This window comes from Rhinichthys klamathensis, unplaced genomic scaffold (genome assembly GCF_029890125.1).
Source record: "Rhinichthys klamathensis goyatoka isolate OS25496 unplaced genomic scaffold, OSU_Roscu_1.1 h1tg000040l_1, whole genome shotgun sequence".
NCBI classification, from domain to species: Eukaryota; Metazoa; Chordata; class Actinopteri; order Cypriniformes; family Leuciscidae; genus Rhinichthys; species Rhinichthys klamathensis.
In genome coordinates this window covers 2,827,655-2,846,148 of record NW_026606587.1, presented here as the reverse complement: position 1 = coordinate 2,846,148, position 18,494 = coordinate 2,827,655, and the positions used below count along the sequence as shown (strand labels likewise).

The 18,494-nt window shown below is 39.6% G+C and overlaps 1 protein-coding gene across 1 annotated transcript in view; it reads right to left on the bottom strand.

Annotated features, from left to right (window-relative positions):
• Window positions 1-972: 972 nt before the first annotated feature.
• si:dkeyp-14d3.1 (transmembrane protein 132C) overlaps window positions 973-18,494 on the bottom strand; it is a 433,321-nt gene continuing 415,799 nt past the window's right edge. The window contains exons 7-9 of the mRNA XM_056246615.1: window positions 17,102-17,375; window positions 13,808-13,999; window positions 973-2,612 (exon numbers count right to left, since the gene is read on the bottom strand). Coding sequence (XP_056102590.1) covers window positions 1,416-2,612; window positions 13,808-13,999; window positions 17,102-17,375 — 1,663 coding nt within the window. The 3' untranslated portion in view covers window positions 973-1,415. The remainder of the gene's footprint in view (window positions 2,613-13,807; window positions 14,000-17,101; window positions 17,376-18,494) is intronic.

Sequence of the window (18,494 nt, the reverse complement as noted above, 5' to 3'; positions counted from 1 at the left end):
CTATTGTCAAGGGCCGGTCATTATCCCTCCGTGTACCAATGCCATAGATTGCTCACCGCACCTGTAGAGGATAAAGTGGTTTGGAGGATGGATGTAATTGATTAAAATATACTTTAACCATTTTGGGTGCAGTAAATAAAATGACAAAATTTGCTCTCGGTTTGTCTTAGTTAAACCTGCAATCAGTCAATAACACTGATTCTTTATCGTTTGTTTAATTGGTTAAAAGTGCCGAATCTCGTCCTTCCCGTCTGCTTTCAGAGGCTGTTAATGATTTTCACTGAAGACTGATAGTTTCCCATTAATAAAACTGAGAAGAAAATACCATTGAGCACTTGCAAGAAGTATATACTATAGGTTAATTAGACAATAATTGGCATTTGTGTAGTGAAAGGTTACAATATTTTGGCTTGAAGGATTGCGGTGCAAATGTCACATTAACATGTAGTACAACCATTATAGAATTCATTTGGCCTTTTTCAAGCAAGACTCTTATCATATGCTGCATAAATATTGGCATCTTTGGACTTGCGAATTAGATTAGAATTGATTGATTTAATTGTTTTGAATTTAAAATTGATTTCCTACACCCTGAAAATCTCCATGGTCAAAAAATGACTTGAGCCGAGTTTCCTTTAGTACTTTAATAAGGTTCCTATCTCAGCTGAAACAGCTTGTTTCCGACTCTTCAAGCTACAAAAGGTTATAACTGAGATTTGGGAAATAAAGTATAATTTAAACAGCCTTGAGGAACTGTGTAATTGATTTAGTTAGGCAGTACTGGGTTGAATAACATGTTTACCGCTCAGGCTGAGGAAAAGGTTTTGAGACATTCTTTACCAACAAAAAAAGCGGCCAAAAAAGAAAATGTCAAACTTGGTGACTCAAGGTCTCTTGGTGAATAATTTAAATATATCCAGAATCCAGCAAGCAGTACACTGGACAGAAATAAAACTCATAAGGCAAAAAAAATCCAAACCATTCTATGTGCACTTTATTTACAATGATTCATTAATATTACAGTCCTTAATCTACATGTCACCATCTGCGTACAGTCCTGTAGCCTCATAAGTGAGTGCAGAGCATTGGCAAGCCTGGAAATACGGTTTATTTATTTTTTTAAACTACAAAAGGTGCTAAAATAAAATCATTTTAAAAAAATGAGGAGAATAGAGAACATAATATAAATGAATATACAAAAAAGATTTGATTCATCTTTTAAAAAGGCATATTTTGCCACAAGTCTTGACATTGTCCCACTGTTGTCATGTCAAACCACAAGAACGCTAGACATCCTTTATGTAATGGCTGAAGTGTTGTGTTCAGTAAGGTTTATGTAGCAGTTGTTCCCTGGCTCGTAATTGTCTCTTTTACAAAGGCATATGGGTGAGTTCAGTTAGCACACATTGATTCGACTAAGCCACTTCCTTTAAAACACTGTCGTTTAGTCTTTCCATGTAGTTTCGTAGTTCCTTGGAGTCGCCAAGCTCAACATCCTGACACACCCACTTAATGTCATCGTCAGGATCGACTCCCGAAGTTTCCTTTGCCGGACTAACACTTTCCACTGGGATGGTGGTGAACGTGGTAAACTTCACACGTTTCCTTTTGGTCGTTGGCGAATCGCCTTTGCTGTCTTTCCCCGTGCAGACTGTGGCGGTGTCGGCTCCTCTGTGCACCTGGCCTTGAACGTTCTTCTGCATAGAACCGCCGTTGAGAAGGTGGCTCCCTTCTTCTAACCCTCCTAAGCTGGAGTCCATAATGGTGATGTGCTCGTCGCTCTGTGGAGACAAACTCGCGTGGCTCTCCAGAAGTTCGGCGTCGTTTCCCAGCCACACCCAGTCGTGAGCGTGGTTCATGCTCTCCTGGCCCTCGATTGACATCTCCTTGTGTTGGTACTTGAGAGTGTATGAGATGCAATTGATGAGGAAGACCAGAATAGCCAAGCAAAAGACACCTAACAAAGCGTACATCCCAATTTCAAGGTCAGTAAGTCCATGAGGTATTTGAATGTCGTCTTCATCCACGTTATGTCCTCGGGGAAGGTCCACTTGAGCGGGGAAGTCCGAGAAGTCGACCGGAATGCCAGGCAACTGGCTCCCGTCGTCTGAGAGCTTGTCTCCACCTGGTCTTCTGATGATGGCTGTTTTGGTCGTGGTGGTGATTCGTCTCATGATACCATCCTCTATGTCTGAGATGGAGCTTCCATAGTAGTGGTTGTCCATTCCGGTCCTGTCCGGGAGGGACGGGTTCTGTCTGCGGTCACCTGGTCTGTTGTCCATGTCCTCTCCATCTTGGCCGTAGTCACCCGGCCTCAAGGCGCTTTCGCTGCGCCCGAACTTCACACGGATGTTGCAGTTTCCAGCTGCTAGGACACTTCGCCGCTTAAATTTCTGACACACTTCACATACCGTCATTTCTACGTGCACTAGCAGACCTTGTCCCTCGGCTCGCGCCGAAATAACCGGCCACTGGCTGGCAGCGTCCTGCCGTATGGACACCACATCCTCATCCAGAGAAGTAGCGGTCAGAACAAAGTGCTCCGGGTTGTACAGGTCCAGAGGAGCCATGGAGCCGTCACTGAACTGCAGCCAAGCACTGATCAGCGCCTCCTATAGAGAGAAAAAAGAAAATCCAGATACGTTTGAATGCTTCAGCAACAAATAATGTATTTGTACCGTATCAGTTATTGTATCAATTGATAATTATTTGTGCTTGCTCATTTATTTTGTTTTTACATTTAGATTATTTTGCCGTCATCTAATGTTCACTTAAAGTTCATAAAAAAAATCATTAACATATTTCAAAATATCTATTTTTCTTACTGTACTTTATAATGTTGATGCCTAAAATGTGATTTTAGTTTTTGTTATATTTTAAACTTTTTTTCTTGACAACAATGCAGTACTTTGTGTCTTCATATTTTGTCACAGCTGCCATTTCTGAAAGATGGAGATTGTTGTGAGTGACAAAACTATTAAATCATATCCTATTAAACCATTGTCACTAGTACACACACACACACACATATATATATATATATACTAACTATCTATATATATTGTACTATATATGTAAATTATAAAAATAAAGAAAAATAGTTTCAAGGCCAATAATCCATGTGAATGACCAGTGGAGTTTTCAATTCTAAAAGTTATTTTTTGTTAATAGTGTGTGAGAGCTTATTCATCAAGTATGTGTCAAAATAATGCGGTCTATGTACACACACACACACACACACACACATATTATATATATGCATACACACACAGTAGTCAACATTCACACAGATCACACAGAAGTGGATCAAAACCTTTCATCAAAGTTATACATGAATTTTGAACAATACCCGTTCTTGTCTTTGATTAACTTTTTTGATCCACTTCAAATGTTAACTACTGTGTGTATATATATATATGTGTGTGTATATATATATATATATACTGTATATGTGTGTGTATTTTGTTTATAAAAATAAAGCAAACATGGCCAATAATACATGTGTATGATCAGTGGAGTTTTTCAAATCTAAAAGGTAAGTTTTTTTTTTTTGTTAAGACAGCATTCTTTTGACACAGACCTTATGAATAGCCTCTCACACACCATGTATAGTGCCTGTGTTGGCAGTAGACAACGAGTTCACGCCCTCATATTGAGGTGGAGCCCATTTCGTTGCCTGTGACTTTACTAATATACTGTGTCTGAATCCACACAGCAATCCTTTAATGTAGGCCATGAGATCAGAGTTGTGTCTGCTCTACTTGGAGGGTCAGGAGGAGTCAGATTAAAAAAGATATGAGGAGATAACAGTGCCATTACGGATATGGAGCTGCATATAGGGATTTGCAACACAAGCATCTTAAAGCTCTTCACTTACCAAGACATCAATGCTCGCTGCCTGTCCGTGAATAACATGCTACAAATCCTTCTAGAGGGGAGGGGAACTCCCAGAGCACTCTAATCATGCAGTGAGACAGCGAATGAGGGAGGTGCTCATTATGATATCTGTAATACTTTAAAAGCATACTGTGAGCTCCAGAAGGATTATGCAGTGTGTTTATATATTCCGGATTTGCAATCTGTTTTAAATAGATTTTTTTTTTCCTTTTTTAATTTTTTTTATGACATCTGATTTTGATTTTTTTCATCCTTATAATGGCCAGCGTTCTTGGAGATAGACTTATTTAATTGGTATTAATTAGTGCAAATGCCATCATCCAATTTATCCTGCTGCATGTTATTTTGACAAGCGATCGATTAAAAGAGTTTGGTTGCTGTAGCTTTCAGATGCTTGTTTCTTCAGCACATTGTTTCTCTAATTTATTGGCTATACATATGAATATTTCGTTTTGAAATGTTTTTTTTTAGTGTGGTAATAAATGGCACATATTAAATCTGAGCTCATTTAACCATTTAAATCCGACATTTTTGCAACAGAAAATAAGTTTTACTGAAAGAGTAAAAAAAAAATATATGTATCATCTGAAATGTGCTTCAACTTATTCCATATTCCAAAGTGACTTGCAAAACACGGCACAAAGCATATTTGGATTTGTTCTGAATGAGAGAGGTGCATGAGCCCAGGTTTATTTGTATACAGGGTTCTTGCAGGTTTCAGTAAGTCAAATTTAAGACCATAAAGATTTAAATTTAAGACCTACCAAACACATATTCAAATCAAAGAAATTCAAGTCATTGAAAAAGGATTGATTTAATTTACAGATCAAGCAATCACATTAGTAACCTTCCACACCCAACAACGTGCCAAATGCCTTAGGCCCAAAATGAAAATAGGCTAAAACAAACTTGCCCTCAAATAGAACAGATTTCATCTCATATTTATTTACATTACAAAACAGCATATTAATAGCCTAATAGAGATTGAACAGGCTACTCCAAACTATGTTAGAGAGAGAGAGAGAGAGAGAGAGAGAGAGAGAGAGAGAGAGAGAGAGAGAGAGAGAGAGAGAGAGAGAGAGAGAGAGGAGAGAGAGAGAGAGAGAGAGAGAGAGAGAGAGAGAGAGAGAGAGAGAGAGAGAGAGAGAGAGAGGAGAGAGAAGAGAGAGAGAGAGAGAGAGAGAGAAGAGAGAGGAGAGAGAGAGAGAGAGAGAGAGAGAGGAGAGAGAGAGAGAGAGAGAGAGAGGAGAGAGAGAGAGAGAGAGAGAGAGAGAGAGAGAGAGAAGAGAGAGAGAGAGAGAGAGAGAGAGAGAGAGAGAGAGAGAGAGAGAGAGAGATTACATGTGCCTAAGAGTTCCTCCCCTTTAGCACCTTTAGACTTGGATAGGAGCTGGGCCATCTTTGAGCCAGCCTTTCCCTGGCAAGCAAGACAGTTGGACACCTCTTTAAACTGGTCTTCCTCTTTTTTAGTTGCTCTAAACCATCCTCTGCCAGCTTTCTCTTCTGGCTCTGCATTTCCGATTCTTTCCTGGTGCGCTCCTGATCAAGAAAGATGCGGTACCTTGACCGGGCTGCACCCACCCATGTTAGGAGCTCTCTGGTGAGGGGAACCTTTGTCACACCCCCATGCATCTCCACATAGTCGCAGATCAGCCTATTTGTGACGATGGTCTCCTCATGCATATTTTCAATCTCCACCTCCTTGTTAACCGAAAATCCCCTTTCAACGGAGGCCTGCCCATGTGAAAGAAGGAGCAACCTCTGGCAAAAATCCCAACCAGCAGGATAGGGACGGCTTAACCTCTCATGCAGGAAGGTTTCTAGTCGGTTCTCAAATGGCTGGAAGGTGAGAAGTTCTTCGTTCCTTGCCTCAACGGACAGGAAAGACTCAAACTGTTGGACAATGGTATCCCCTAAAACAAAGTTAGTCATAAAAGAAAGGTCAAATATGCATATATAAATCACAGCACTCTAAGACTCAAACCAACTCTTAACCCATGTAATGTCTTCAATAACAACAAAAGCCTGTGTAAAATGATGGGACTTATTCAATACATATGAGCCACTGCACACAGAACAGGTGCCCACAAGATGTCCATGCTAAACCAATACCCTGATAGGAAAAGAGAAAAGGGCCAAATGGGGGACCAAATGTCTGCAACAGAGAGAATGCTCAACACAGTCTTATAAAAATTCAGAGTATAGTTGAGCATGGTACTCGAAATTTGGTTCATAACCCCTTCCAAATCTATTCCTACCAGCAGATACACCTCCTGTCAGCCTCTTGTCCTTCAGAAATGTCTGTATGAGACATTTAATTTGAGTCTTGCTTTTGTCTGGGTCCCTGAACATGAGAGACGGGTCCAGACACTCCATCTGCCTAATGCCTCGTTTCCACTGAGTGGTACGGTACGGTACAGTTCGGTTCGGTTCGCAATTATTTGCATTTCCACTGTCAAAAGTTGTGAATGGTACCAAAAAGCCGAACCGTACCGTACCACTTTTTGGGTACCCTTCCGTTGTGGTACCTAGCACAGTGGTACGGTACTAAAAGGTGGAGCTAGACTCACTGCAGAACGTTGATTGGTTGACAGAGTATCGTCACTTGCGCGTGCTACAAGGGCATTAGAAGCGCCATTTTTTTAATATACAGTTGAAATAATACTACTGTTATTGTGTCACGAAATGTAGTTTTAAGAGTTTTTCAGGCGAGAAAGCAGTTTTTTAAAGCTCAAATCTGTGGTTTATTATATAGATTTATCATAATTTGAAGATCCATTCCAAGCAATCACCGGGTGCTCGGCGCTCAAGTACCCCGCCTGGAGCAGCCTTTCCTCGGCTAGTCGTTCTGATGTTTGCCGCTGACTCTGACGTCTCTGTAGTGGTTAAACATGAGATATAATTCGTCTTGTACAGACCTAACAGGCGATCTTTGGTCTCGTGAATCTATAATTCGTTCCCTGGCCAATAGTTTTGGCAGAAGGCTAAGTGAAGTTTCATATATTTGAGCGCTGAATTTGTATATTTGGCTGAATTGTTTGCTTTATGTTATTAAAGCTTTACTGTATATCTTTTTGTACCTTTTACTTATACTTTTATAATGGCTATTATTGATAAAACTGAAATTCAACAAAAATAGATAGTTTTGTCATTTTTTTTATTTTATTACAAGATCATCTGTAATGTTGTTTATTGCAACATTTGTACCAATGCAATACATTGCCTGGAATATGTTTAATATTTTTAAATTTAAACGAAAAGAGGCAGGATTGTGTTTTATATTTAGTTTTGTTATAAATATAACGTTACATACATGCAGTGAATATAATCAATAGTCTATGCGTTGCCTGAACCACATTTGCGTGCTTATAATGTTTAAAATGTATTTAAATTAAATTGAAAAGAAGCAGAGTGGTGTTTTATAACATATTTCGTTTTATTGTTACCTAAAATGTATATAACCGGAGTAGCAGAGCGAGCTGAGTGGCGCATTCAAGAACGCACTGTTCCATCCGCAGAATTACTGGACTCGCGTCCTCGGGAGTCATTCTCCTGAGTCGGACTTTGCGTGGCTACTTGGTATTGAGAAACGCCTAATGCCAGCGCTTGTTTCTTGTGACAAACATGCCGAGAAGCAAGAACAAGATCTGCTGTCTGTCATCCATTGTTGTTTACTATGTCGCTTTCTTCGCGCAAAAATGACGTCGATCGCTTCTTTCCGGCAAACACCACGCCTATCAAGTAAGGGTACTGTTGGCAGTGGAAACGCTAGCCAGATCATGGTTTACCGACCCGAACCGTACTGTACTGTACCGTACCGTACGCCTCAGTGGAAACGAGCCATTACTGTTGCATATTTCAAGGGGCTCCTCTCCTGAAATTTCCTCACGATGTTTGAGAGTCCCTGCATGCAATCCCTCCTAAACTCAAGGACCCTTAGCTCTGCACTTTTACTGTTCTGGACAGGGGAATGTGCAATAAAAAATACATGTCAGTAGTACAAAAAAAAAAGTTTAATTTAAAAAGTACACATGATTGGGCAATCATGAGACTTCATGCAATGGTAAAGTTTCTTCCTGTTGCACAATTTACAACTGACATGTTTGGAGTATGTTAAACGAAATGACACTTGCATATTGATCATTATTTCCAAAACCTCAAGAAGAATCGTGACAATACCTTGAGAGCTGCCTCAGCAACCAAGCCGATGTCAACCCTCTTTGGGAGGAGGAGCAAGTTCTTGTCAGACAGGTCCAGTGTGGTAAGCTGAATGGCAGTGATGTCTTGCAGGACCTCTCTTTTAACAAAGAGCCTCAGTAGACTCTGTCCGAAGACAAATGAAGTAGTAACAACAGAGTTGAAAGGGTTTCATTCAATTAACAAAGCAATTAACATTCACTTGCTCTAGAGGAGACTGGCCCTAAAATACTTCCCATGCAGGCCTAACAATGTGACAAATACTTTGATTAACTTGGATAAAAGCAATCGCCAGAGATGAATAAATAAACAAATAGAATGTATGCTGAGAGGTTTATGCCCATATACTGTAAATAATTACCTTAATCAACTCAGCCAAGTCTTTGCCAAAGAAAGGCATAGTGCATCCTCGTTATTGTTAAAGGATCGTTGTGGGCTGCTTCAATGGTGTCAAATGATGCCGTCTTGGGGTTTGGCAGCTCTTTTCTGTGCACAGCATCCATGTATAGCTTGAGAGATGGCCAGACCGCCAGAGCCCTCTCAATAACCGGAAGATTTTCCACCCACCAATGGCCGCAGAATGGCTGAGGGAACACTGTGGATTTGGTGACCTCCCGTAGTCCTCTCTCCTCACTGGAACATGGTGGAATAATGTGTGCAGTGCATTGCCTTTAATATCTTGTCCACATGCCACATCGAAAAGCCAGCCTTGAAGGCATTATGCAGTGTGTGAAGCCCACAGCTGCCTACGGGCACCAGCTGTGCACCCCATAGTTCTCAGCATGGTCAAGCTGGAGGAGCAGTAGGTCCATCCATGGAGACTGACATCAGCCTGCTGCGGTCCAATTGATCCAAAGACTCCTTGTGTATTGAAAATAAGGAGAAATAAAAAGACAGATATACATCATTAAAGCAATGACACACACACACACAGTCAATGTACATTTAACTATCTACATGTTTGACTACCAGCCTTTCTTCATGTATCTCTGTAGGTGTGTAGAACTATGACTGCTAATGTGACCTAAACTGTATGTTACCCTATATTCCCTATCTCTCGATTGCCGGATTTTTGTTTGAGACAATCAAAGGCTAATCTAATCTAAACTGATCAAATAAATGAAACCATATACAATGTTAGGTTACTTTTTCTATGTAGGCTACAGCTTCAAATGTGTAGACAGACATTACTTTCTACATGTATTGTTCCCTTAGTCTCAAAATTGATAAGTAAAAGAATAGCCCATTCAACTTTCACTTACTTTGACATGTTTCAGTAGATCCCGAGCTGTCCCATGTCCCATGAACTGTGAGCCCAGGAACCTCGACTTAACAATTCCATTGTTCCAGGAACTAACATGGACGTCAAGCTGCTTGGTCTTGGTGGTCTGATTTAGGCTTTCGTCGAACATTACGAGTACGACATACAGCCCGGTAAGATTATGAATCAATTCCCTCTTTATAGAGGGAAGGTCGTTCGGCGGAGCTGCGATGATATTGCGCTGGAGACCGGAGACCGGAGACCGGAGACCGGAGACCGGAGACCGGAGACCGGAGACCGGAGACCGGAGACCGGAGACCGGAGACCGGAGACCGGAGACCGGAGACCGGAGACCGGAGACCGGAGACCGGAGACCGGAGACCGGAGGGCAGGCATTGAGGAGGACGACGGCAGGGGTGGGCCACAAAACTGGCTAATTGGCCGAGTCCACTGAAGGCATTTTGCGACTAGCTAGTGTTTCTCCGCTCTGGTGTGTGACTCCAGCGCCTTCACACCCAGAGTCCCTAATTGAATATTTTTTCTGCAAAGTTTGCAGCGAGCCTCGTACCTGGAGCTGGGTACCGCTTGAAACCAACAGCGGAAATCGCTGTGATCTAGCCATGTCTCGTTGAAAATACACTTTCCCATTTTCCACACGTAGCCGAACTTTAACAAACTCTGAGGAGACGCAGACGTATTTCGCGGGCAAGTATTGCATTTATTCCGACTTTCTGCGGCCAGCGTTTCTGGAAACGAACGAGGGTAAAATCTGTTTTAGACCTGACTAAATGAAAACGAAATTTAAGACCTCGGATGAAAATCTGGCCGTTTTTAAGATGTTTTAAGACCCCGTGGGAACCCTGTGTATAGCGCATTTCCCACATTGCTGGTAGCTTCAGTTTCGCTTTAAATAATTTTGTCTAGGCTTGGCATTTATTATGAATGCCACCATAATTTGTTTGTTTTACACTTGTATTTTTCATTCCAGTTCTGTTCTGAACAATGCTAAATGTAAGATTTGTTGTGGAGTCAAGGGAACTAAAATACATGTTTATAATGTTGGTAAACAATAATTATTGTAACTACCTCATGTCACACAGGCCTACGTTAAAATCTTTTTTGAGTTGTGTCTTATGTATTAATATAAGAAACACAATTTTATTAGATATGATTGTAGCAGAGTTACTGCCTATGTAGAGTGTTCCAAATCAGTCATTTATGAAGTTCCCCTTCAGCTATGGGCATTTTAAGCACATTTAACATGGTGCACCATCTGTGTGTTCTCAATAGGAGACTGTGGCAGGCTGCAGATTGGGGACGGCGCTGAACACCATGAAAGATAACCGTAACGGCTTGTTGTTCACGTGTGTGGAAAAGTAGCTGTGCACAAGAGATATGGCTTGCTGACTAGCACACACAGCATAAAATGCTGCCTTTGTAGGAAACAAATAGGTTTTTAAACGGAGCCATTCAGTTTTAGTGGTAATTCAGCATAAAATATGAGGATGAATACAATTGTCTTTGTATGTTTCCAATATCCCGTTGACTTGCTTGAAATTCATGTTCTCTTCTTTGGTACTTAATATGTATTGTCACACCAGGTTCCACAGGAATTAACAGACTACCAAAGCCTCTGAAATACACAAACACACACGTATGTCTGTCTTAATTGAAAGGATTGGGCTAACAGCACTGCGCTGCTGCTAAACTGAGGTGTGTCATATTGATTAAGACTGTCAACTAGAAGATAATTATATTGAGTCCAGGTACTGAGGCACTGCAAATTAACCACCTCCTCTGAGTCCATTAACTAAGCCATAATTAAGCATGACAGCTGTAACCATAGGCAACCATAGTTACTTTCATCCCTGGGTTATACATCACACTTGTGTAACAAATGACCAGTTTAGGAAAAAAACTCCTTAAATAGGCTGTTATAGAAAGAAGGAATTGCGGTGAGTATTGACTGTGTTATATAATGGGCTACTGTTAGTGAATGCAAGTGGAGCATTTTCCAAGAAGTATTTCCAGAGAAAAGCACCAAACTGTTTTTCAAGAGACCAAATCTTAATAATTCTTACTGTGAAATAAATGAATCTCAAGATAGATATTGTTGATCGTTATTGTCTGTGATTAATTCACATTAACTAATAAATTGACATTAAGTATGCGATATACGTGTTGGCTTGGAGTATTTAGAAACTATATTTTTAAAATGTATTATTCCCACAAGTTAATTCAACAAACTGAAGGATAATCAGATGCAAAATACACAACCTGAATCTATAATATATTAACAATCTAAATGCTTTACATACATTGCAAAGAAATTAAGAAAAGCTATTTATTCCTCATACAGGATTATTGGAAGTAATTATTCATCAAAATACCTGCTTGTGCTGATGTAAACTATTTAAACAATGGACTAATTTTTCTTAGTAGTTCTATATGGTGGATATTTACAGATTTACATTAATAAAAACAAACTTCTCTGAACGACATATCTAAACATTGCTGCAAAGGCAAAAAAAAAAACAGTTACAATTTACTTTTTGTTATGAGTGAAATGAACTCTCTTGAGGACGATAACAATAAAAAATAACTATATTAGCATCTACACCAGCGGACGATATCATTTTGTTTATTCTAAGTGCATGCTGCAGTTTATGTCATGTCACTTTAAAGGGGTCATATGATGGTTCTAAAAAGAATTTTTTTTGTGTATTTGGTTTAATGCAATGTGTTTATGCGTTTTTAGGTTAAAAAAGTCATTATTTTACACACATCATACATTATTGTTGCCCCTCTATGCCCCGCCTTTCTGAAACGCAAAGGCGTTTTTTTTACAAAGTTCATCGTTCTGAAAAGCGCGGTGTGCTCTGATTGGCCAGCGATCCAATGCATTGTGATAGGCCGAATACCTTACGCGTGTGACGGAAATGTCACGCCCCTTACCATATTTGGAACATTAGCTCAGTAAGTAAGAGTCGACTCTGAGTCAATTAAATGAGTCCTAAGCCGTTTCGTTGTAACGTCAAGACGAAACATTAGCATATTGCCCGTCCACTTATTGCGCGCGCAGACACCAGGGAAAACTTGAACCTCAAACACTGCAGCTGATTCCTGTGGATAGCATCATGTCGAGAAGCATGTGAAGAATCAGTGGTTAAAGTTCATCTGTACCACGATACCACAGCAGTATAATCCTAAACTTTTGCTGTGTTCCCTTTATTTGACTGACGACTGCTTCTCAAATCTCGGAGTTCAATGCAGGATTCACAAAACATGTGCTCTAGAAAGATGGGTCAGTACCCAGTTAATTTGGACTAACTTGCTCAGAATCACAACCTGTAAGTATGAATAATTATTGATGTATATATTTCTACCGGTGTTCCAAATAGTTTGTTTTGAGTTTTATATTGTGTTGGTCTCCTGCTAACTGGCTTAATACTTCTGCAAAGCAGCTGTGGGCCACTATTACCTAAAACTGTGTCTATTAATGCAGATTGTCTGTCGTTCTCACTACTTTGAGTAAAGATTAAGCATGGATCAAGATTTGTTTTACCAACGTTTGTTACATCAGTCATTCTAGAGCTCGGCTAATGTATACACTGTTATTATACAGTTCCCACATGTTCACCACAATAAATAAGAAAAATACTCCGTAAATAAATAAGTATAAGTAAAATAGTCGATTTATTGATGGACATACTCTTGTTAATGCTGATGGTGAGGAATTACAGTTGCAACATCTCATACTGTACCTCAAACTAAACAGCGTATCACTGAGAAACCGACGTCATTGTTCGTTACTGTCTTTAGTTTACGGTGTACAATCCCTGTGCTGGCGTTCAGTTATTGCAATGGCCATTTTTGTTTTCGACACGCGCGCTGTAACGCGGTAGACCAATCACAACAGACTGAGCTGTCTGGCCAATCAGAGCAGAGTAGCTCGCGGAAAGGAGGCATTTGCAGAGATTGATTCATCCATAGAGTCGTTTGAGAATCATTGAAAATGTGGTGATGTGCAAATGTTTATTATGGGGAAATGAAAGAGTTTTTTTTTTTACCTTTGATGCATGTAAACCTATGTGTAAACCTTGAGTAGGAGACTCCAAAACAACATTAGGAAACTTTAAAATAGCATAATAGGGGAACTTTAAATAAAAGCTGTGTACTGGCTGTCATTTCATTCCAGTTTATCCTGTTAGATGTTATTTTGATAAGTGATCGATTACAAGGGTTTGGTTCTGTAGATTTGTTGTCACCAAAGTAAAAATGATACAACGATTCTCTTTCGAGGATTCTTTCATTTTAAAGCTACAAGAATGCTTGTTTCTTCAGCATAAGTCACATACTTTAAATTTGTTGGCCTTCTGTATAAATATTTATTTGTGTGGCAGTAAACAGCACATATTGAATCTGAGCACATATTTAAATCTGCTAAATGACCTGTTTAGGATTGCTGAGCACTTCCTGTGTGGTTGCCGTGGCGCTGATGGCTCGGTTACTTCCTGTGCTGAGCTGCAGGCTGAGTGTGAGACCACTGACCAACTGCAGCCCCAGTTCAGTGATGGTCACTCGATAATCCACAACCCTCACTGTCTTCTCTGCCAGGATAGAGTCTGACAGCAGGGACAGAACCTGGAGCGGAGCATACACACAAAAGTGCGATATTAAATACAAGCATCATAAGCAATCTGGGTTGGTGGATACAGCTCTGCCCACGAGGATTGCCTCCAATTACAGGGAGAAATATCAGAAACACAGAGCTGTAAACCCATCTAGTGATTGATGCAATACAAAGGTGTTACAGACAGTCTCTTGCCTGCCCACACTTTCACTGCAGACGAGCAGATATTAGGTATCTGGTCTCAAAGCAGACAGGAAAAACAAAATAAATCCAGATGACGAACACCTCCTCAGACACATGTTTTCACAGCAATATCAGCCCACTTTCCTGGAGACAGAGAAAAGTGGGCTGCGGAAAAGGCAACGGCTTAGTATTAGCTGTGTTCAGACTTACAGAAAAAGTGAGGGGACTTTATTTACAGTGCAAAAGTGTCCATTACAAAGAAAAGGAAATATCTTGTTTTAAAAAGATGTGCCAAGTTCTTAAAAAATGTACTTGCTGTGTTTACATTGGTTTCATGTGGTTTAAAAATAATATATATTTATATTTTTTTCAATTAAAGTTTCATTTCAATTTAACTCTTTCCCCACCATTGATTTATTCCCCCTTCAGGATGGTTATATAGTAGGGGGCACTATTACACAACTTCTGAAAGAGAAGAGAATCTCTAGATCAAAACAGGCACAAAAAAAGAAGAAGAAAAAAAGAAGCAGAAACAAACGATAAAAGCATCTCTTATGCATGTTGTAGTCTTTGAAAAAACACGATTTTCTAAACTTTTTGTTTAAACTTTTTTTAATGAAAATTACCCACATTCAAGTGTTGATAAAAAAAGAATGCATAAAGCTAGAATAAAACAGCTTTTTTGTTTAAAAGCAAAGGCTATGTTCTTCTTCTTTTTTTGATATTGCATGTTCAGATTTTCATTCGACAAAATATTCTGGAGGCCATGAAATCTTTGTGAAAATGACCAAAAACGCTGGCGGTGGCTGGCAACTTAAAGGTACAATATGTAAGAATTTTGTATCAAAATATCTAAAAACCATGGATATAGCAGCTAGCGGCACGCTGTTTTTGTTTCGTTCAAACATTATGGACCATGGCAAGCAGACTTTGGGACAAAAGGAGAACTAAAATGAGGATCAATATCAGTGTGATGTTTTCGAGATGCAGAGAGCTCCGCGTCCGCGATAAACTTCGACTTGACAGAGACGCCACTCTTGCACGTACTTTACTAGACAGGTGAGCAAATGTACATAAAACAAATCAAAGTTATATAGCTCAACATGATGAAATGTTAGAATATGATCAGTATGTTATTCTAATGTTGATCTAGCTTACTGCTAGTCTCATACAGCCAACAAACTAACACATAGAATAACATAACTTTCAACACACTCAAATGCTGTTTAGCATGACAGTGTAACGCTAGACAAAGTGAAAAAGCGCTGCGTTACCTCACAAGTTTAATTGGTCACATAAACTGACCTGTGTGAGTATTAATTCAGCACTGTGTGTAGTTTGGTAGAATGAAATGTCCTCATTCCTAATATCCGTGGGATTCGCGTGTGGCGCTGATATCTGTCTCTCATTAGCAATCGCGACCTACTTCATACCACAGTCATGTTAAAAAACACGAATGTTTTCACTCATCCATAAACATTATTAAATCCATCAGCATGACAGCAAGTCCCATCATTCCGCTTATCACTGCGTTATCAACCGTTTAGGTTTGTTTTTGTAAGAGTTAGCGACCCCTAGTGGCGAAAAAAATAATACATATTGTAGCTTTAAAAAAAGAATGCTGGCGGGGAAAGAGTTAATAGGGGCTTTCGCACTGGGTAGTTCTGGGAACTAGCCACCAGGGTGGTTCCCCGAGAACTAATGGTTCCCTTAGAAACATATTCCTGGTTGCGTTCACACCGCCAGTAAGAACTCCGAAGTGACGTAAGCCCTTGTTGTTGTGACACGGCGCAGCAGACCTTTATTTTGATGGCACTGAGAACAGAACCTGAGCACATAGTGCTCGCATTCTCCGTATCTGTCTTACAAGTTATTAGATAGAACTGTTATACATAGAAAGTAGAAAGTATATGAAAAAGTATTAGCGTATGCCGTGTGGTTGATGTCCAGAGTTGCTAGCCGAGCAGAAATACATAATCATGTTTGGCTTGGTCCAATCAAATTTGCGTTGAATTTTCTCCTTAGCGTAAAGGTTAAGAGGTCCATCTATCACTGTTTTTCATGTTCGTAGAGTTAATTTCTGGAGTAAATAAATAGGCTATAATCTGTGTGTTTACATAGTTTTTTTTTTTTTTTTAAATGGCGGGTACTGGTGTTTTGCGTGCGTTCAGCCAATCAGAGTACACTAACGTCACTGGTAGTTCCTATAGTGCTGGTTTAGACCCGTTCTCTGAAGTAGGAGCGAAATTAGTTACTCCAAAAGGAGTTCCTACAACTAAAATCGTTCCTAGTTCCTGCTGTGTGAACACGCCAAAACCCAGATACTTCTGCCAATAGTTCTAGGAATTATGGAAAGGTTCCTTCGGTGCGAAAGCCCCTATTAACTTATTGGGAATGTGAAATCCAGTCATTTGGGAACCTTACGAGACATAATGTCTCATTTGTTAAATGCATTAGCGAACATGAACCGACAATTAGCAATATGTTTTAAGTGGTTAACGTTAGTAAAAATCGAATTGTTCATTCTTTGCTCATGTTAGTTAACAGTGCATTAACAACTGTTAACAAATATAACTGGATTTTCAAACTGTATTAGTACATTTTGAAATGACAATTGACTTCTACATTATTTATTAATATAAGTATTGTTCATTGTTAGTTCATGTTAACTAATATAGTTAACTAATGTTAACAAATGAAACCTTATTGTAAGGTGTTACCAGTCATTTTAATAGGAATGACTTTAATAGTCTTTTTCTTTTTTTTTCTTTTTTTACAAATCATTACGTTTTTAAGTGGCACCATGTTACATTTTACAAACTACCTTTGCCTTGTCATCAAAAAAGGTCAAATTATCTGATATTTTAAAGAGACTTCCACATGACTGAAATGGCAGACAAAAATATTGAAAATATACAGTACACGCATACCTGAATGCTGGTCATGCCTGTGTCCATGCCCTCCAAAACACGTCCCTCTCTCAGCCTGGCGATTCGGGGATTCTCTACTTTCAAGAAGTCCCAGACCAGCTCCGTAATATCAACCTGCCAATCACTGCCTAGCATGTGGGCCAGCTGACCTCGCGTCTCAGAGGATTCGGCCACAAAGTGTGTGAGCACACGCACCATGGCCCTCTGGTACTGTAGAGTACACGTCTTTCCTCTTCGCTCTTCGTCATCGTCATCTTCACTGTCCCGCGTCGACCTGAGAATGGAAAGGATAAAAGTCTGAATCTGCACCAGGATAGTCATTATCTCTGTAATATTTAACATTTAACCCAATCATGTTTTTGTTCAACTCTTCAAAGGTTTCATGAAAGATTTTTCGGTAACGCTGCCTTTTACAGTACAGTACTTACGTGTACTTACAGTGTACTTACCTAGAAAGTACTGGCTAATATAAGGTAAGTACATGGGTTAGGGGTAGGTTCAGGGTTAGTACCTAGTTATTACCCAGTAATTATAATTACTATAATAAGTACGTAGTAAGTACATGGGTAACAGGACTGTAAAAGGAAGCGTTACCAATTTTTCATCTGAAGTTTCACAAAATAACCCTTTTTTTGACAGAAATAACTGTTTGTTGACACGCCTCCATTAAGCTTCATTAGGCTGATGCACTTAATCAAGGGAAGCTAATTAAGCAAATCAGTTTTATTTGATACTCTTTGACTGACTGACATTTACAGCAAGAGCTGGAAGTACAATTAAGCTACTCCCTCCTTCCACTGGATAAAGGTAAAGAGCTTCACAAAAACACATTCGTATTTAAAGATAGAGCTGAATGTACTTTAGTAATCAAAGATCAGTTCAAGTATAACAGTCAAGATCACTTCATTAATGTTTATTAAAACCCACGCACATAATCAAAGGGTGACAAAGGTCATAGTTCTCTTTAGATGGCTTTTGCGTGGTACAGCTAAACTAAATCACTGAAAGATACCTCCATGTTGTGTTTGAACATTGAAAGGAGACTGCATTAAAGGTAGGGTAGGTATTTTTTTTCATATACACTTTTTGTTATACCGGTTGAAACTCTTCACATCTTTATAGCAATCAATACTAGTGGTCTAAATATTATTATATATATATATATATTTTCTTTCTTTCACATATATCTTCTGTGGACGTCTCAGGACCAAAAGAATGTTCATCCAATCATTGGATCCGGACCGAATGTCGAATACAATGTCTTACCATCAGCGCGTTTCATGAGGCTATGCAGAGTTGTAGACAGTCACCGAGCACCAAAACAAACAGCAGCCACTTTTAACATTTCCTCCTGAACCAAAGAAACAAGCTTTTGCGGCATTCACGCCATGTT